This window comes from Diadema antillarum, unplaced genomic scaffold, assembly GCF_040938485.1.
Source record: "Diadema antillarum isolate AM-2024a unplaced genomic scaffold, OU_Dant_1.0 scf00000075, whole genome shotgun sequence".
NCBI lineage: Eukaryota > Metazoa > Echinodermata > Echinoidea > Diadematoida > Diadematidae > Diadema > Diadema antillarum.
In genome coordinates, this window is record NW_027270964.1 from 1,972,668 (window position 1) to 1,989,104 (window position 16,437).

A 16,437-nucleotide genomic window follows, 5' to 3' on the forward strand; every position below is an offset into this window, starting at 1 on the left:
TTGAAAAGAAAGATGTACATGTATATTTTATAGAAATAAATTAACTGTGTCTATACTTTAAGCATATTAAATGGTATAATCATAATGGAAAATCACATTGATCTATAAATTTGGTTTTTTGAATGTAAATCTTCAAAAAAAAAATTCTGAATACATGGGTGAGGGCCTCTGGAGTTTGTCTTTGCTGTGAGGCAAATTTGCCTCCAATGCAGTACATATACATGTAGTATATCTTCTCAGTTTATAAAGCATAATACATATACTGTTTCAACTATTGTACAAAACTGCCATGACAAACAGATGGTGTGTGTGTATATATACTCCAGTTGCTGAAGACATGGCGTGTAAGAGAGTGATACAGGTTGTATATTCCGATTGGAAATTATTTCATTTTGAATTTTGTTGAAAGAAAAATTAATGCATTTCATTTATTCATGTACACTTGGGCTTCTTTGTGCATGTGTCCACCAGAGAGCTGGAAAAAATATGATATATTTTTATGTTTTAGGGCACTTTCTTGTGATTATAGTATTGCAAAAATGTTCTGTGTCTTTTTATGAATCATTATCATCATTTATCTAAATGTCAACACAATTCTCATGATTGCAGTTTCTCATGACAGTAAAATGTGTTTGTATGGTCAAAGTAAAGTCAATTGATCAGATTTTTTTTGCAAGTGTATACCTGGTACCACATCTGTACTATTTTTTACATTCCTGTTGAGTGGAGAATTTTAAGTTTTACATTTATATCTGCATACTGATTGAGGGAGTGATGGCAAAGGGTTTGTGAGCTTTAAATCTATCACTGAAGAAGTGTTCATTTGTACTTTCTTCTCTGGTGGACAGAATTTCAGAATATGTCCTTGTATTCAACTACTTTGTAATCAAGATACCTTTAAATTGCATTTTCCCAAATGAACTGGTATGTTGCAAACAGGATTTCAATTTTAGTGACATAGTCTCAAAGTGAGAGAGTCTACTCTGTAAGGAGATTTCGTCATTTAGGAACACTATTCAAAATATGTCATTATATTCGACAACTTTGTAATCAAGATGCTTTTAAATTGCATTTTCCCAAATGAACTGGTATGTTGCAAACAGGATTTCAGTTTTAGTGATGTAGTCTCAAAGTGAGAGAGTCTACTCTGTAAGGAGCATTTGTCATTTAGGAACCTCCCAAAGTGAATCACAAATCAGCCTGTACCAACCACTCTTGACTTGGCTATTTATGAACAAACGTACAGCCAGAAACCAAAGGATAACATATCAACATTTTTTTCTCTCTCTCACTCTTTAGTATTTATGCTATTTCTTCAGACCTAAATGGAATGTTTCTGTGTTTGTTAGCACAGCATGATTCCTGTACTTTGAAAAAAATCTGCATTATTTTCTTTTCAGTTTGTAAATGTATTTTTTTTTTAAAGAGATCTGGAGTTTCTTTTATGTCTTTCATGTACATTTAATTTTCTTGGACACGAAAATGTTGGCCAGGAAGTACTGTATATAATATACATGAAACTACTAACCTATCTCCGCTAAATGAGTTCTGTTTATGACTTTTTTTTTCTCGTGTGAACTCTTAGCATGTCTGAGAAAGAGGATGAGAGAATGAGAGGGTGAAAAAAAGCAGAGTAAATAGAGAAGACAATTTGATGAAATACATGGTAAAAAAAAAAAGATTATAACACACCATAAACAATAGTTGGACATTAGATGTGACCTTGCATCATGAAAACATAGCTGCACAGAACTTTTCTCTCTTTTCTTTAGGCGAGTTCAAAATTACAAAAAATTGCATTGCTTTTGGTTATAATGGTCATTTTCTTTTTTAGTTTGATGTAATTGACTCCAAAGGAGTAATCCATAAATCAGTGCAGTTGATAAAAATGGAACAACTGATTTTGCACTGTGTTCATGTTTTTAATTAGTATAGACCCAAGTTTTGTGTCTGACAAGCATCAATTTCTTTTTTCTACTTTTTACAGAGCTATTGCAACTTTATAGCCATATTTTTTCAGAACCATCGTGCAAAGTACTTAGATACCATGTTGGTTTGGAACGTCTTATGTCGGTTAATCATACAAATACCACTTTGACGCTATTCCCCGTGTTATCTTGCACATTCTCATTCATAGTCTGCCCTACAACCACAAACACAGCGATTTTTCTTCTGTTTTTCTTTTTGATGATGATTGGCTACATTGTGCATTAGAAAGGAAACTAAGAGGACCTAATGTAAATCACATTGGCATCTTTTTTTTTTTCTCTCTCTATTTAAATTTTCTTCCTCTGACTCGAGTGAACTGATGAGTGATTGAAGAAAAAACTTTGTTGGTTGTAGTGCCCTTATGACTTGAAACAAAGCAATTTAGCTTTAGGCTTCCATGTATTCTAATATAAATGATTTTACCGCATGAACGACTGCATGAACAATATTTGAAGAGTTTGTTTGCAAAAACCGATAAGTCCATTTTTGACGATTTTGAAGTATGGTCTCTGTCATAAAGTACAAAATAATACCTTTTAAATGACATATTGGTCACTACATATAAAGGTACATTTTTAAAGTTATGGTCAAAAGAAGCAAAAATTTTCTTATTATTCTTTTTATTTTTCTTGATCTTTAATGGCAAATATCTCCATTTGACAAATATGGACTTATCGGTTTTTGCAAACAAGCTCCTCATTTTATTCTTTGCAAAAGAGAAAATAGAAATATAAGGAGAGGGCAGTGTCAATTCTCAGACCCTTTTTTGTTATTGGAACCTGCAAGAACGTACCACATATGATTGTACACATGGCTCAGTTTGGAAAGCTATCTAACAAACAGAAAAAAGACACTTAAAAGACTAATCAAAAGAAAAGGCAAAATAAGCAATGCATGCACAAATAAACGCACATTGGAACCTTCAAGGAGATAAACACTGGAAGGAGGGAAGGAAGAAGAAAGGAAAGAGAGAAAGAAGGAATTGAGTAATGAAGGGAGAAATTATGAATGAATATTTAAATGAAAGAGTGAGTGAGTGAACGACTGAATGAGTGGATGGCTGAATGAATGGATGGATGAATGAATGAACGACCGTCAGAACGAATGAATGAATGAACAAATGAATAACGTAAATAAGTTAAATTAATGATGAATAAATGTAAGGATGAACAGATAAATAAACGAATGGAGAACTTATTATAGATATTAAAAGAGTTATGAACAAATAGATGGATGCATGGACAGATGAATCCACAGAATGTGGGTGTAATAGTGAATGAATTATATCAGGTATGCCATTATAACAGAACATTAACTCTCATATAACACCCATTTTGTGTTTCTTGTGATCTATCCGGCGCAGTTCCAGTATTATTACTACAATGTAGTATAATTCTTCAGTCAGTTCATGCAGAAATCAAATTTTTTCTTGACCAACCCCACGACCGACACGCTCGAGTCTACTGGAAGTGCGCCATCTTGTGGCAAGATCTCAAGCAGTCTAGGTAGATCATACTGTGTTACAAAGATGGCGAATCCCATCTACTCTCAGTCTCGGCCAGACAAGCGGCCTCCGGCAGGGACAAATCCTGCCTTACCGGAGTGGGCCAAGGGCGATTATGTCCTAGAAAGATGGGTGAAGGAAGAGAGACAACGAAGGAGAAACTGGCTCATGGACCAGAAGCTCCATCCGAGTGAACCACGACCAGAATGGAGGCCTGCAAATGCACTGATGGAGCGGATCAGAAGTCCGTTCAGAAGCCTGATCGCTCCCATCGACAGGGTGACGGTAAAGACTTCAGTTAGACTCTACTGTAAAGTTGTATCTTGTTGTGTGATGGGCAATCCAATACCAACCAATCCAAGCCAAGGGACCACCCATGCCATGGCTTTGACCTTAACATGTTTGTCTCTCATTGATATTTGGGTGACGGGATTATATTTTCACATGTTTCAGCTTCTTTACGGTGATGTTGTTTTGATGCAACTTTGGCCATAAGCCATAAAGGATATTATATCACAATACTGTAAAAGTGGAAATTTTCGCGGTGTTGAAATTTTCGCGCATTTCGCGCAACCAGAAACTAGCGCGAAAATAAAAGCCCGCGAATATTTTTGCTTGCAATATGTTCCTGTGCGTGACGTCTAGATTCCGTGGAATTAAAAACACGCGAAACTCTTGTGACCCGGCCAAGCGCGAAAAATTAGTCGCGCGAAAATATCCACTTTTACAGATAGGAATAAACATTGCCAAGACTCAAGAGCATGCAAAAACATAGAAAAGGAAAAGCAGTCTGACAGAGAGTCAGAGAGCGCAAACCTTCGCCAAGCAGCGCATTTCCACCTGTACATGCATGCTGAAAATCGCTAAATTTCCCAATGTAGTAGCCCAACCAGACGCCGTGCTGTGTGGAGCAGGTTTTTACAGCGACTGGGCTGTTGCGTACTAACAAATTAGACTAGACCCTACGGATTCTAAATTCTGGTGACCAACAATAGAAGCTTTTTGTTTACATCATACAGCTTCCTGCATTCTGCACAGCACCTTGAGCAGAGCACACACTTAAGTGCGCGTGAGCAAACCTCAGATAAGTTTACAAGCGCAACTTGAACTCCCAGTTCCCTGACCGTAGGTCTGCCTACCAAAAGATGAAAAAAATCCTTCAAAAATTAATTAATAATTCCAGGATCACTACCAAAATTTAATCACTGTTCCTTTTGTGTCATTATCAACCTTTCCTGTAAGTTTCTTCCAAATCTGTTTACAACTTTATGAATTATTTTGCACACAAACAAATAAACAAGCAAACAAACAAACCAACATTCAACAAACTATGCAACGTTGGCAAAAGCATTTAACCTCTTCGGCGGAGGAAATAAAGGATACCGGTTTGTAGTCATACTTGGAAACTCACTACTCGTCATCGATGCATCACACGTAACCCGGGGGTACTGTAGTACCCCAGGGTACCATGTTGTGTAGCGCCACCTCACGTCCACTCGAGGACAGCCGCAGAGAAATGCATGCACTGTGTGTGGGTGTACATCTAGTCATTCCCATACCACTGCATGTTATACTGTGCATGCATGGCACGCTGTAATAGCAATAGCGCGTGCTTCAGTGCAGTGCAGTGCAGTGCCATGGCTGGCGCCCCCTATCTCCATCACCAAAATAATTTCCACTTTTTGGGAACCCAGGGTACAACCTTTAAAAAAGAAAAAATAGTAATTCAACAAAATGGCTGATTTTTATTTGGTACCAGGGTCCAGGTACTCCGGCATACCATTTATGTCATCATATGTGTATGCCTGTTGATGTAAATTGCAAAAGCACCTGTTCTTTTGAAACTAACTAGCAAATGTGATACAATGTATTGTTGCTGTCGAGGTATGCTGACTTTTGTATTTCTGATGCTCACTGTGTGCATAGGCATGGCCCCATAGCCTTGAGAAACTCAACTTGCAATGGAACTTCACGTCTAACGACATAATATCAGTAGAGTCTATGCACGTGTTAGAGAAAGCTCACCAAAATCTGGCAGCTTAAGCTTTTGCTCCATTATTTATTCAACAAAAAATAATTCATGCAAAAATCATATACAACAATGTAGGGTAGCACCTATATTGAATATAGATCTATTCAACTACTTTTATGGCAATGTTGATTTGATTAAATACATGTACGTCATAGAATGTCAGAAAATACAAAAATACATATCGCTATTTATAACCAACCAGAATTCGACTGCCCCCTGTCAGAATGCGGACAGGCAGTTACATAATTTATGCACATTCTACGTCATTGCACGTACAGCGCCAATGAAAATGCGCCACAGCATACCTTGTTGGCGTGAGGTTACAAGGGGCACGTATTGCGGTGGCTGTTGGTGGTCTGAATTCTGGCAAGTCAGCACTGGCATTCAACTTCTCTACATTGATTTTAGTCGTTACATCGGCGTGTACAGAGGTTTTGTTTTTCTTTTGTGCTTTTGCCGATGCCATCACATTCTGAGCTTTCCTGGATCTGGAGATTGGAGATCTAGTATCAGTAGTACCGGGGTACTAGTACACTGTTGTATGTACTGCTTGTGTACTTGCTGTGCACCACTACACAAATACCAGAATTATACTGCCCTACTTTGGCAAAAGGAAGCAAGTGACATCGAGTACAAATGCTACAAATGAAGAAAATATGTTTTTGGGTAGGCCCTTCAACATGGAAATTTGTGGTGAGAAATAATGTCGGTATTCGTTCAAGTCATATGGTGATGCATTGATGACAATTCAAAGAATTTTGATATTCCCATAGAAACTCATTAAATTATGTAACTTGCTTCCTTTTGCCAAAGTATTATAGACTTACAGCAAACATGAAAAATCTGGCAAAAGGAAGCATGTGACAATCATATCATGAGTACAAATGTGTTACTTGCTTCCTTTTACCAAAGTATTATAGATTTGTAGCAAACATAAAAAATTGGCAAAAGGAAGCAAGTGACAATCATATCATAGGATGGCACTTGCTTCCTTTTGCCACAGTATTTAGATTGTGTGCAAATATAAATAATTTGGAAAAAGGAAGCAAGTGACAATCATATCATGAGGTTGTTTACTTGTTTCCTTTTGCCAAAGTGTTTCAGATTTTTAGCAAACATGAAAAATCTGGCAAAAGGTAGGAAGTGACAATTATATCATGAGAATATGTTACAATGTACTTGCTTCCTTTTGCCAAAGTATTATAAATTTATAGCAAACATAAAAAATTGGCACAAGGAAGCAAGTGACAATCATATCAAAGGGATGTTACTTACTCCCTTTTGCCAAAGTATTTTAGATTGTGTATAAATATAAATGATATGGCAAAGGGAAGCAAGTGATAATCATATCATGAGGTTGTAATTTGCTTCCTTTTGCCAATTTTTTTTTCATGCAATTTTGTGCACTTGCTTCCTCTTGCCACCCGAATATCTCAGAAATGGGCCAAAATTGTAACTTTTGGATTTTTCAGTAAGTAAACCATACCTAGAATATGCCAAATCAATAAAAAAGTCAATATCCATAAAAATGTCACTTGCTTCCTTTTGCCAAAGTAGGGCAGTATAGTTGCAGGACCAGGTACTGCTTCATTTCGATAACTTGGCAAAAACTGTAGAACCCTGCATTTTGTCGGTAGATAACCTTGTTTGATCAATGTATATGCTTGAGATAGTTCTGCAATAAGCAGGGTGCTACATAAGCACTTGCCTGATTGCCCGGGGCAAGTGAAAATCAAATTCGGACAAGTTTATTGAACAATGAGAACAAATGCTTGCCCGAGAATTGGGTAAGCAAAAAGTTTTGAAGCCACTTTTTTTTTTTCACTTATTCCCCCCACAAACCCACAAAATCAACCATACAGAAGCTGTTTAGGCTGTTTAGTGATGCAACACACTTTATATTCATTTCAGCCAAGTACTTTCCAACTCTTATGTGAAAAAGCCCCAATGCAATGCAACGTGAACACTTCGTCGGACCAAGTTTGTTACTCCATTGTGTTTAAGCGTGCGAATCAGTGTGAGCTGTTTTATTAAGTCCTGGACTTACACATGATTTCCTGTATTATTTCTTTATATTTTGGACCTTTCTTTTTGGGCAAGTGAAATGAATGTTTAGGCAAGTGTTATGCATCAAATGTGAAAATCTGATTGCCCAACTGGGCAAGTGGTAAAATAAAGTTATGTAGCACCCTGAATAAGATTTTTTTTAAAAAGTAATTTACATGTGTATTTATTTTTTGATACATTTGTGTACTATAGACTCACCCCATTCAGTGTTCACTGCCGGCACTGAATTGGAGATCTCTAAAAGCTGAGTCAATTGAACATAATCAATTGTTTGAACTTTTCAGCACAGTAATTTTATCGATTGTCATTGCCATTGTGAAGGAGTGTCTACAAAATGTATGAGTGTATCTCCAAACATGTTTAGAATACTATTTCTCTCAAAATTGTTATGACAGTCTACATAACCAGTTATGTACAGTGTACACAGTATTTTGTTGTCTGGAAAAAAAAAATGGGTGTGATATTATAACCATTACTAAGTAACTGTTTTTTTATGTGTTTGTTTTCTTAATCATTTGACAGGGTAACCGACTCGCACCTCTGCTTTGGAAAGGGGGCATCATTTTCAAATATTTTGTCCTGCCTATGTGGGTCACGCACTACGTGATCAAGTACCATATTATGGTGAGTATACACAGTTTATTCATTGTATAGTACTCCCATGTTGTGTATTGAATCATACTACACTCCATGAATGTCCGATTTGAAACTGCTCAACTCGTAATGTGATGATCCATAAAATATGCAGTGCATGACTAAAGAAAGTTTGTCTACACATATTTTGGCTTAGACTATATTCTTTGAGCGAATGGTGGGGGAGGGATTCACGTACACTGTATAATCAGTTCCTGCAGTGTAATGAGAGTGTGGTTTGATATAACCCAACGATTAAAGGTAAATAACCAATCTTACATTCAGTCAGACTTAGCAGGAAGAGTAAAGTGAAGCACACGGAACAGTGACAGTTTCACTAATAATTCTAATAACACTGACAGTTCAGACATATTTATTGGACAGTAATCTCAATGTCAGTATGCATTGAGATGAGGGGAAGTTGTTGACATTCCCTTTCACTGTGGTTTTCAAACAGCTCTTCACTATAGTCATGTTGAAAATGAATTAGGAAGAAGAAATTATGTCATTCTTGATTATTAAAACAATTCAGCTTTAATGATTTTGCCTGAGAGAGGCAATTTATGGATGAAATTATCATATACAATACATTTTATTAACCTGTTGAGGATGGTTTGATTTTGCTACAGCACGCATTTCCCATAGACGCTTGCCCGAGTATGCTCAGGACTCGTCCTAAACGGTTAATGAGAAAGTTGTTAATTGATAACATTAACACTTCATGTATGTGAGATACTGTTTACGCCAAATATTTTGAGAGGTTTTTATTTTCACAAATTTTGCGAGGAAGGTGCTATTCGGAAAAAAAGAGTGAAAATGATTATTAACTCTGATCCGGACATGTGCATGAGCACGCATAATTATATGCCATATAATTATCTCTCTGTTCAGTACTGTACTCCATGATTGTGAATTTAACCACTCGTGAAATTGTCACCAAGTCCCAAATCGACTTTGAATTTAACTTTGCCTTCGATCGATCACAACTACAGTATATCATATGTGTAGCATATGATTTTTTGTTTCTTGTTGCATTTCAGTAAACAGATAGGCAATATAATGCGCACACCTGAAACTGCCTTAAAAATCAAGAACAAGTTGTTGAACTTACCAATGATTAATATAAAAGTGAGAGATATTTGTTGTAAAATACTCGATGTGGAGATGTTGTCATTATGATATCTGTACAGTACATTTTTTTCTGTATCATAATCTTTTATATACCAAGGTTTGTACATTGGGTTGACTTTGGCCAGTTTTCTGCAATTTTATGGCTTGTCCTAAGCATGGAAAAAACATGTATTGCAGTATCAAATTTACTGGTCTGATTTACTGCTAATTTGACATGTGTTCAAATCTTCTTATTCTGCAGACAAAGCCTGGGTTTTTTGTTGTGTCAAAGCGACCAGAGTATCCTGCGGACCCTTTGGTAAGAAGAGAAACAATGCTTCTTGTCCTTCTCAGTATAAAGCTAATTGTTCCCCAAAGTAAAGAAGGCAGTAGTGAAATGCAACTTTGACTACAATCGAAGGCTGATAGCAATTTCTGTCCCTTGAATATGTTAAATCCGATCAATTTAGGAAAATTTATTGCCATTATTATCAAGTGTCCTTCTTGCCATCGTTCTGAAAGATACAGTTATCAAATGTCAGACCTGTAACGTGTTACATTTTACCTGTCAGAGAAGCCAGATGTTACTTCTTTCCATTACATGTATTTTTATGCTGGTTTTTTTTTTTTTTGTTGCCAAAAATACTGCAGGTTTCATAGAAAATACACATTTTCCAAGATTTGAATACTCTGCGTGTCTATTGCTGGAAAGAAAAAAAAAATACTCCATTTTGCATCAAAAATATGCCTACATTGCCTTCAGGATACTGCAATGCTGCTTACAGGATTGGCATCCCTGCTGTGTATCTGTATTGTACTCCTTGGTACAGTTCCATTTGGTTCTTGTAGACATTTTTGGGAAAATATTTTGAACATTTATGTAATTGTCCACAGAATTTTTACCTTTGACTTCTTTGACCTTTGACCTTGATTTTTGACCTATATTGTACATTTTGCTACAAAATGCTACTCCTTCGCCATTTGTAACCCGATTTCAATTCCGTTTGCTTTAAGTGATGGCACTAAGGGCTTCAAAACTTCTACATAGAATTTTGACCTTTGACTTCTTTGACCTTTGACCTTCATCTTTTTACCTATATTGTATATTTTGCTACTAAATGCTACTTCCGGCGGGGACATATATTACGCACCGCGTAATTTCTACTTTTCCTTGTTTTCATTAGACATAAATTCAAAGCTTCAAGGGTTGCAGGGCCGATGGAGCAATTTCAAAAGTGGTGGTGGGGGGGCACTTCCGGGTTTCATGAGCCAACCGCCGCAAGCAAAAAAAGAAAGGTCTTCAGCTCATCTCTCCCCTTCCACTTCCGAGTTCTATGAGCTAACAAGCCAAAAGAAAAAAAAAAGAAGGTCTTCAGCTCATTTCTCCTCTTGCACTTCCGGGTTTCTTCAGCTGACAGGCAGCAAAAAGAAAAAAAAAAGGTCTTCAGCTCATGTTTCTCCTTCCACTTCCGTGTTTCTTCACCTGACAAGCAAAAAAAAAAAAAAAAAGAGTCTTCAGCGCAAAAACTTAACCTTACTGCGCTCACACTTCAAGATCTCTATCTATTTCGTTTTAGTTCCTCTTACGTACTTCCGGGTTAAAAAAAGTGGGGGGCCCAAAGCGATGACACCTTATGTATTCCTTTGTATGGTGCACAAAAAGTGGGGGGGGGGGGGGGGGGCAAGCCCCCCTGGCCCCCAGGTTCCGCCGGCCATGGGTTGTACTTAATCTACAGAAAGTGAATTTTTCTATCGCAAATATATTTCCATCAATAATGCAAAATGTATGACTTACTACATGTAGAAGTAGTACAGTAGTACTTGTAGGGCGTTTCATGAATCATCTACCCTCATCTACTTTGGAACAGTCCAAAACATACTCTTCTTACCCTTGTATGCTTCAGACTGTTCCAAAGTTAACATCGATGGATAATTCTTGCTAACGCTCTATGTAAAAATATGCATTATCTATACCTATACAGTGTAGCAATATCTTAACCTGCACTGTTCTTTTTATACTGAAGTTAAATGACTTCGTTTTAGCCATGTGCTCTTTATAATGGTTTGCTATATTGTAGCATATATTCAACCACAAACATGTATCTGTTTCATACTAATGTTTATTTCCATTAATTCCCCCTTTTTCTCGTAGCATGGGGGAGAAAGCGGCCATCACTGAGGTCAAAAGACTGACGTCATATGTCAACACAGCGTGGTCATCACCGATCCGATGATGTTGGTTGTCACTGGACGTCAGCTCTGGGCAGCAGACTAGCAGAGATACGGGAATATTTTGTACATAAACTGTTTATGAAGATTTGTTGGGTGAATAACACACATCTACAGAACCATGGTACCTGCAGTACACTGTAGGTGGCACAACTTCAGACACTGGTTGTGGATCCCGACTGGCATTAGCAGAATGATTAATTCACAGATGACTGTATACTATAACAGTACCTTTAAACCTCAGTTCATGTACAAGTTCATAGGTCTTTCTCACTTCAAAGCAGAAAGCTTGGCCTTTATTTTGTCCTGATGTGGTGTGCAAAATATCAGTCATGTGCAGTCATGAGGATTCTTCTAAGGAAAGATCAGGAAGGTACTTCACTAGTGCCACAACTGCTTGCAGTCTCTCTGCTCTCCCAATTATAATGGTAAATGTGGTGTGTCATTTTTCCTCGGTCTACTGTACTTACCGAGCAAAAACACGTTCGTCAGATTTGGATTGAATTATTTTCGGAGTTCTCTAAAAAAAATGCCGTCATCTAACAGAAAAAGACTACAGCAAAAATTATTGTTCCCTTTAAGCCTTCTGTTCCCAGGAACAGTAGCTTTTATCAGTAACCTTCCTTGTAGTGGTATTTATAACATAACTTGCTGTACTTGTAATGAATAATTGCACTCCTTCATATATCTGTTTTGAACTCTGAATGTTCAAAGAACAAGATCTTTGCATCAGCAAAACGATACAAAACAAAATATAAATGGATAGAGATACACTGTGAGAGAGATGTCGCCCTAAGTCAGTCCAGATGAAGTGCTGCAAGCAAGGAACTGGTTCTTATGATGTGTGACATTTATCAAAGAATAAAATATGAATCTAACAAAGCTTGTTCATTTGTGTGGAAGTGCATTTTGTCCAGATGTGTCATGTTCCAATGCGTATAAAACCAGAGGAAAAGAAAAAGTACTTGTGGTACAGGTTCAGTCATGAAAACGAAAAGTCTTTTCCAAGGGTATTTAACTTTGAAAGTTGTTTGTGAGTCATGTTCCAGAGCTAGTCTTAAATTTTGTTGTCATGCATCCCACTTTAGGCGATTTGTCTTATTTTTGTGAGAGAAGTGCATATGTTGGAGGAGAATGGAAAAACAAAAAAAAAACGCAAAATGCATGCTGACTTGAATTTATTCATAATACACTGTACCTTGATTTTTGCATGTTTCCATGCATTGTCTTTTGTCAATCATATTGGTTACGCGGAAACAAGCAATTCATGCTCCGTCTATGGAAAGGCGAGTTCCATTGTCTCTTGTGCATCATAATTGTAGTTTAGCTATGATTTACAGGTGGTGTCATTGGCAGAATCTTGGTTTTGAAGGTCTTTTGTGGACATATCCAAGTAATCTGAAGAGAAAACTTATAAATGATGTTGAAGGTACAGTGTATTATGAATCAACGGTTCCATTACATTTGCTCCTGCGACAATTGCACCTATAAAATATCTGTATGCTAAGCCAGACATAAATTCACCCCACAAACATAACCCTAACCGTAATCCTCACATCAAACTAAATCTAAAACCCTATCACAACCCTAACCCTAACAGTATGTCCTTGAAAAAAGAAAAGACCAGAGCAACTGTCGCAGGAGCAAATGTGTCACCAAATCAACACAAGTTAACATTAATTTGCATTGCATAGTGAGGATACACGTACTTCATTTAAATAAATACGTAGTGGACCCATTGTACATGATGTCTCAAATACAGTGCAACAGCTGAATGCAGCAGTCTTGTCTCAAAACTCTTCACTCACAAGCTCACAATCTCAAAAATACACCACTCCTTTCAGTAAATATTTTCTCTACAGTATAGTACAAATGAACGACATCTTGCCCGCCAGATCCACTAACAAGTGATGTATGCCAACTATATAGGGAACCTCCCTGTAACAAGCTGCTTGGGACTAAGATTTGCATTTCCCACCAATCATTGTACATTGTAATTGAATTCGTTGTCCAGGAAAAAGACAGATTTTATGGCACTCGTAAGATTGTGCTCTGTGGAGCAATATTTTACGACAAGCTAATCACCTCAGTGTGTGGATTGGGAGAACGGAACAAATATAAAAGAGCTAGGACCAGAGATATACAGTGGACTCCCGTTATAATGAAGTCCTTGGGACTGGCACTTTCCTTTCATTATATTGAAATTTCTCTATAACCGAACAAATAATAAAAAACACAGAGCAGACAATGTTGCGACCTGAACTTTTACTTTGTTGCAACCAGAATTTCGTTATAACCGTCCTCTTTATAACAGGACTGCACTGTACATGTACTTGTTTTAGGAACTAGAATGCTGCATTTAGAAATGAGGGAAGCGAATCAGTGTGTGTGTGTGTTTGTATGTGTGTGTGTCTTTAATTTGGCTTCCTCATAGTGTGCAGGGAACCGTACAGCACAATGAATGTACAAGTAGTCCAGCAAACTGATGGAACACAGAAACGAAACTTGTGACATACACAAATATATGTTACAAAAAATGCAAGCAAACGGGTGCGCACACATCACATGAATGCGTAAATGCAAAGAGAGAGAGAGAGTTGGAATACAGTATACACTGCATACAATATATGTACAGTCAACTTCACATCAGACCAATCCAAAGGGACTGGATAAAATTTGACTTTTAAATTTTGACATGCAAAATATTATAAGGAATACATAGTTATATCCAGTAGGGCAGAATTTTTCTATGACTTTGCCAATAGTCAATTTCTTAACTTGTGCAAGCTCAACTAAGGCGAAGTTGACTGTAGAAAGATGGATACGCTGATTTTTGTTTTTTCCTAGGCTACAGACACCTTTAATCAACAGATGACACAATATGTTTTTGCTTAGAGTTTAGTACTTTATTGTGATAAATTACATTCTGACATCAATAACCTCAAGCATGTAGTCACAGACACAAATAACAGGCGTTGTTACATGTACATATTATTTACAAAGAGCTTCAATACCCGCAAGTACTAAAGGTAAGTGTGTATAAGAAATGGACGGTTTACATTTATAGAGCTTTACTCCTATATACAAGACATAAAATGTGTTAGCAAGATCTCATCAAGCGGGCTCCTCTTCATATGTCAAATTTGAGTGTCGATACAGTAATGCATATGATTGCATCCTTGAGAAAAAAAAAACGGTATAAATTGAACAGACACAAATGCAGGCACACATCCAACTAAGTTAAAGACTCGACCCTAATCTCAACATCAAGTCGCTGATTTCAAAGCTGGCTACTGTAAAACGAAGAATGTTCGTATGCATTTTGATTTTGCGAATTTCGCAAGCACCAAGATTCGCAAAATTAAAATGCATGCGTAAGTTCTTGTCTACACTATATTGAATGCCAGTTGCAGTTCGCGAAAATTTCATGCCACAAAAAAGGCCGTCGCCTCCAATTCGCGAAAATTTCATGCCGCGAATATATCATGTTTTACAGTATGCGTGGGAAATTTTCACAATGTAAAATTTCTTGCCATCTTTCTGGAGACCACTTAAAACAGCTGTGTGAGGACATTTATGATCATTTGCCCGGTCATTCCATATGTAATAGGTTTTCTCTGCTTTGTTGGCTTTGCAACACTTGTTGGTAAGTTTGGATGAAGCTTCAAAATTTGGATATGGCACGGCAATACTACTGCTCCACAAGGATCTGTCAAAGATGCCAACATACCCAGTATTTCATATTTTGGGGGGTGACTGTTTTCCTTTACAATGAGTCATGGCGGTGAACCTTTCAATTCAATCTGCTAATGAAGGCATGTGGAGTATGGAACAAGGAATGGGAAGACACGAATCTGAAAGACTGAAAAGAGGACTGTCTTATTCATATATCATCCTTTTCTTGCCCTCACAATATATATCTGGCACAACATATCACAATATCAACACCGGATTGGATCGCCACACACACCATGCAAGCTGCCTTGATATTGAATGCTGGGGCAAATTAATGTGTGTATGGTGTCTTAATGCGCCTCCTTTCTACAATTTCACAGCAGCTGTGATTTCATTTTGTTCACACATCCTCATTTTTTGGTAGTGGCAAAACACATTTTTTTTTCATATATTCAACAATAGCCTTTCTCTTTTGTTTGGTTTTGTTATTCCTCTGTAAGCTGACATTGTAGAGAAATATAAAGGGGCCAAAAGAACCACACAAGTGCAAATCAATAATTTGAACAATGGGGAACAATATGGAAAAAGAAGAAAAAGAAGAACAAAAAAAAAAAAAGAAAGAAGAAAATCCATGACTTTCCAAGGGTTCTACCACAAGATTTTCCCCATCAAATTGTGTTTGAAGTACTGCATCCTCACCACCTTCCACCCCCCCCCCCCCAAAAAAAAGAGAGAGAAAAAACAAAAACAAAAACGAAAAACATGTTCCCAGGTTCCTAGTATAGAAATGGCGGATTAATTCATCATCATTTTGAAATAATGTTTGCTTCTCTCCAAACATATTAGCATAATCGAAAATACATGGAGGCACTGACAAAAAGTGGTTTGTGTAATAGATCCTGTTTATGTACGACAAAAGTAAAATTGTTCCAGGAAGAGGCAAATGAACAGGAACCACAACAGTCACACTTGTAATGACAAGGCAAAGGTCTTCACATTTACAGGATGCAGAGTGAAAGTGTATCGTTTTGGTCCTCTTTGATGAAAGACGTCTCTACAACCACCAACATGAGGCGGCCTGACGGAGGTGGCATTCTCTAATGTGACTCGAGAAATGCTCCAGTGGCTGAGAAGATATATAACCATTAAAATCTCCTCTCCTGACCCCCCCCCCCCCCCCCCTCTTTGTGGCTGCACG

At 37.3% G+C, this 16,437-nt stretch overlaps 1 protein-coding gene across 1 annotated transcript; it reads left to right on the forward strand.

Moving 5' to 3' along the window:
* Nucleotides 1-3,517: 3,517 nt before the first annotated feature.
* On the forward strand, nt 3,518-12,112 carry LOC139717405 (NADH dehydrogenase [ubiquinone] 1 beta subcomplex subunit 6-like). The gene is made up of 4 exons (XM_071628902.1): nt 3,518-3,778; nt 8,115-8,216; nt 9,598-9,654; nt 11,488-12,112. The coding sequence occupies exons 1-4, from the start codon at nt 3,518-3,520 to the stop codon at nt 11,512-11,514; spliced, it is 447 nt and encodes a 148-aa protein (XP_071485003.1). The 3' UTR covers nt 11,515-12,112.
* Nucleotides 12,113-16,437: the final 4,325 nt, after the last annotated feature.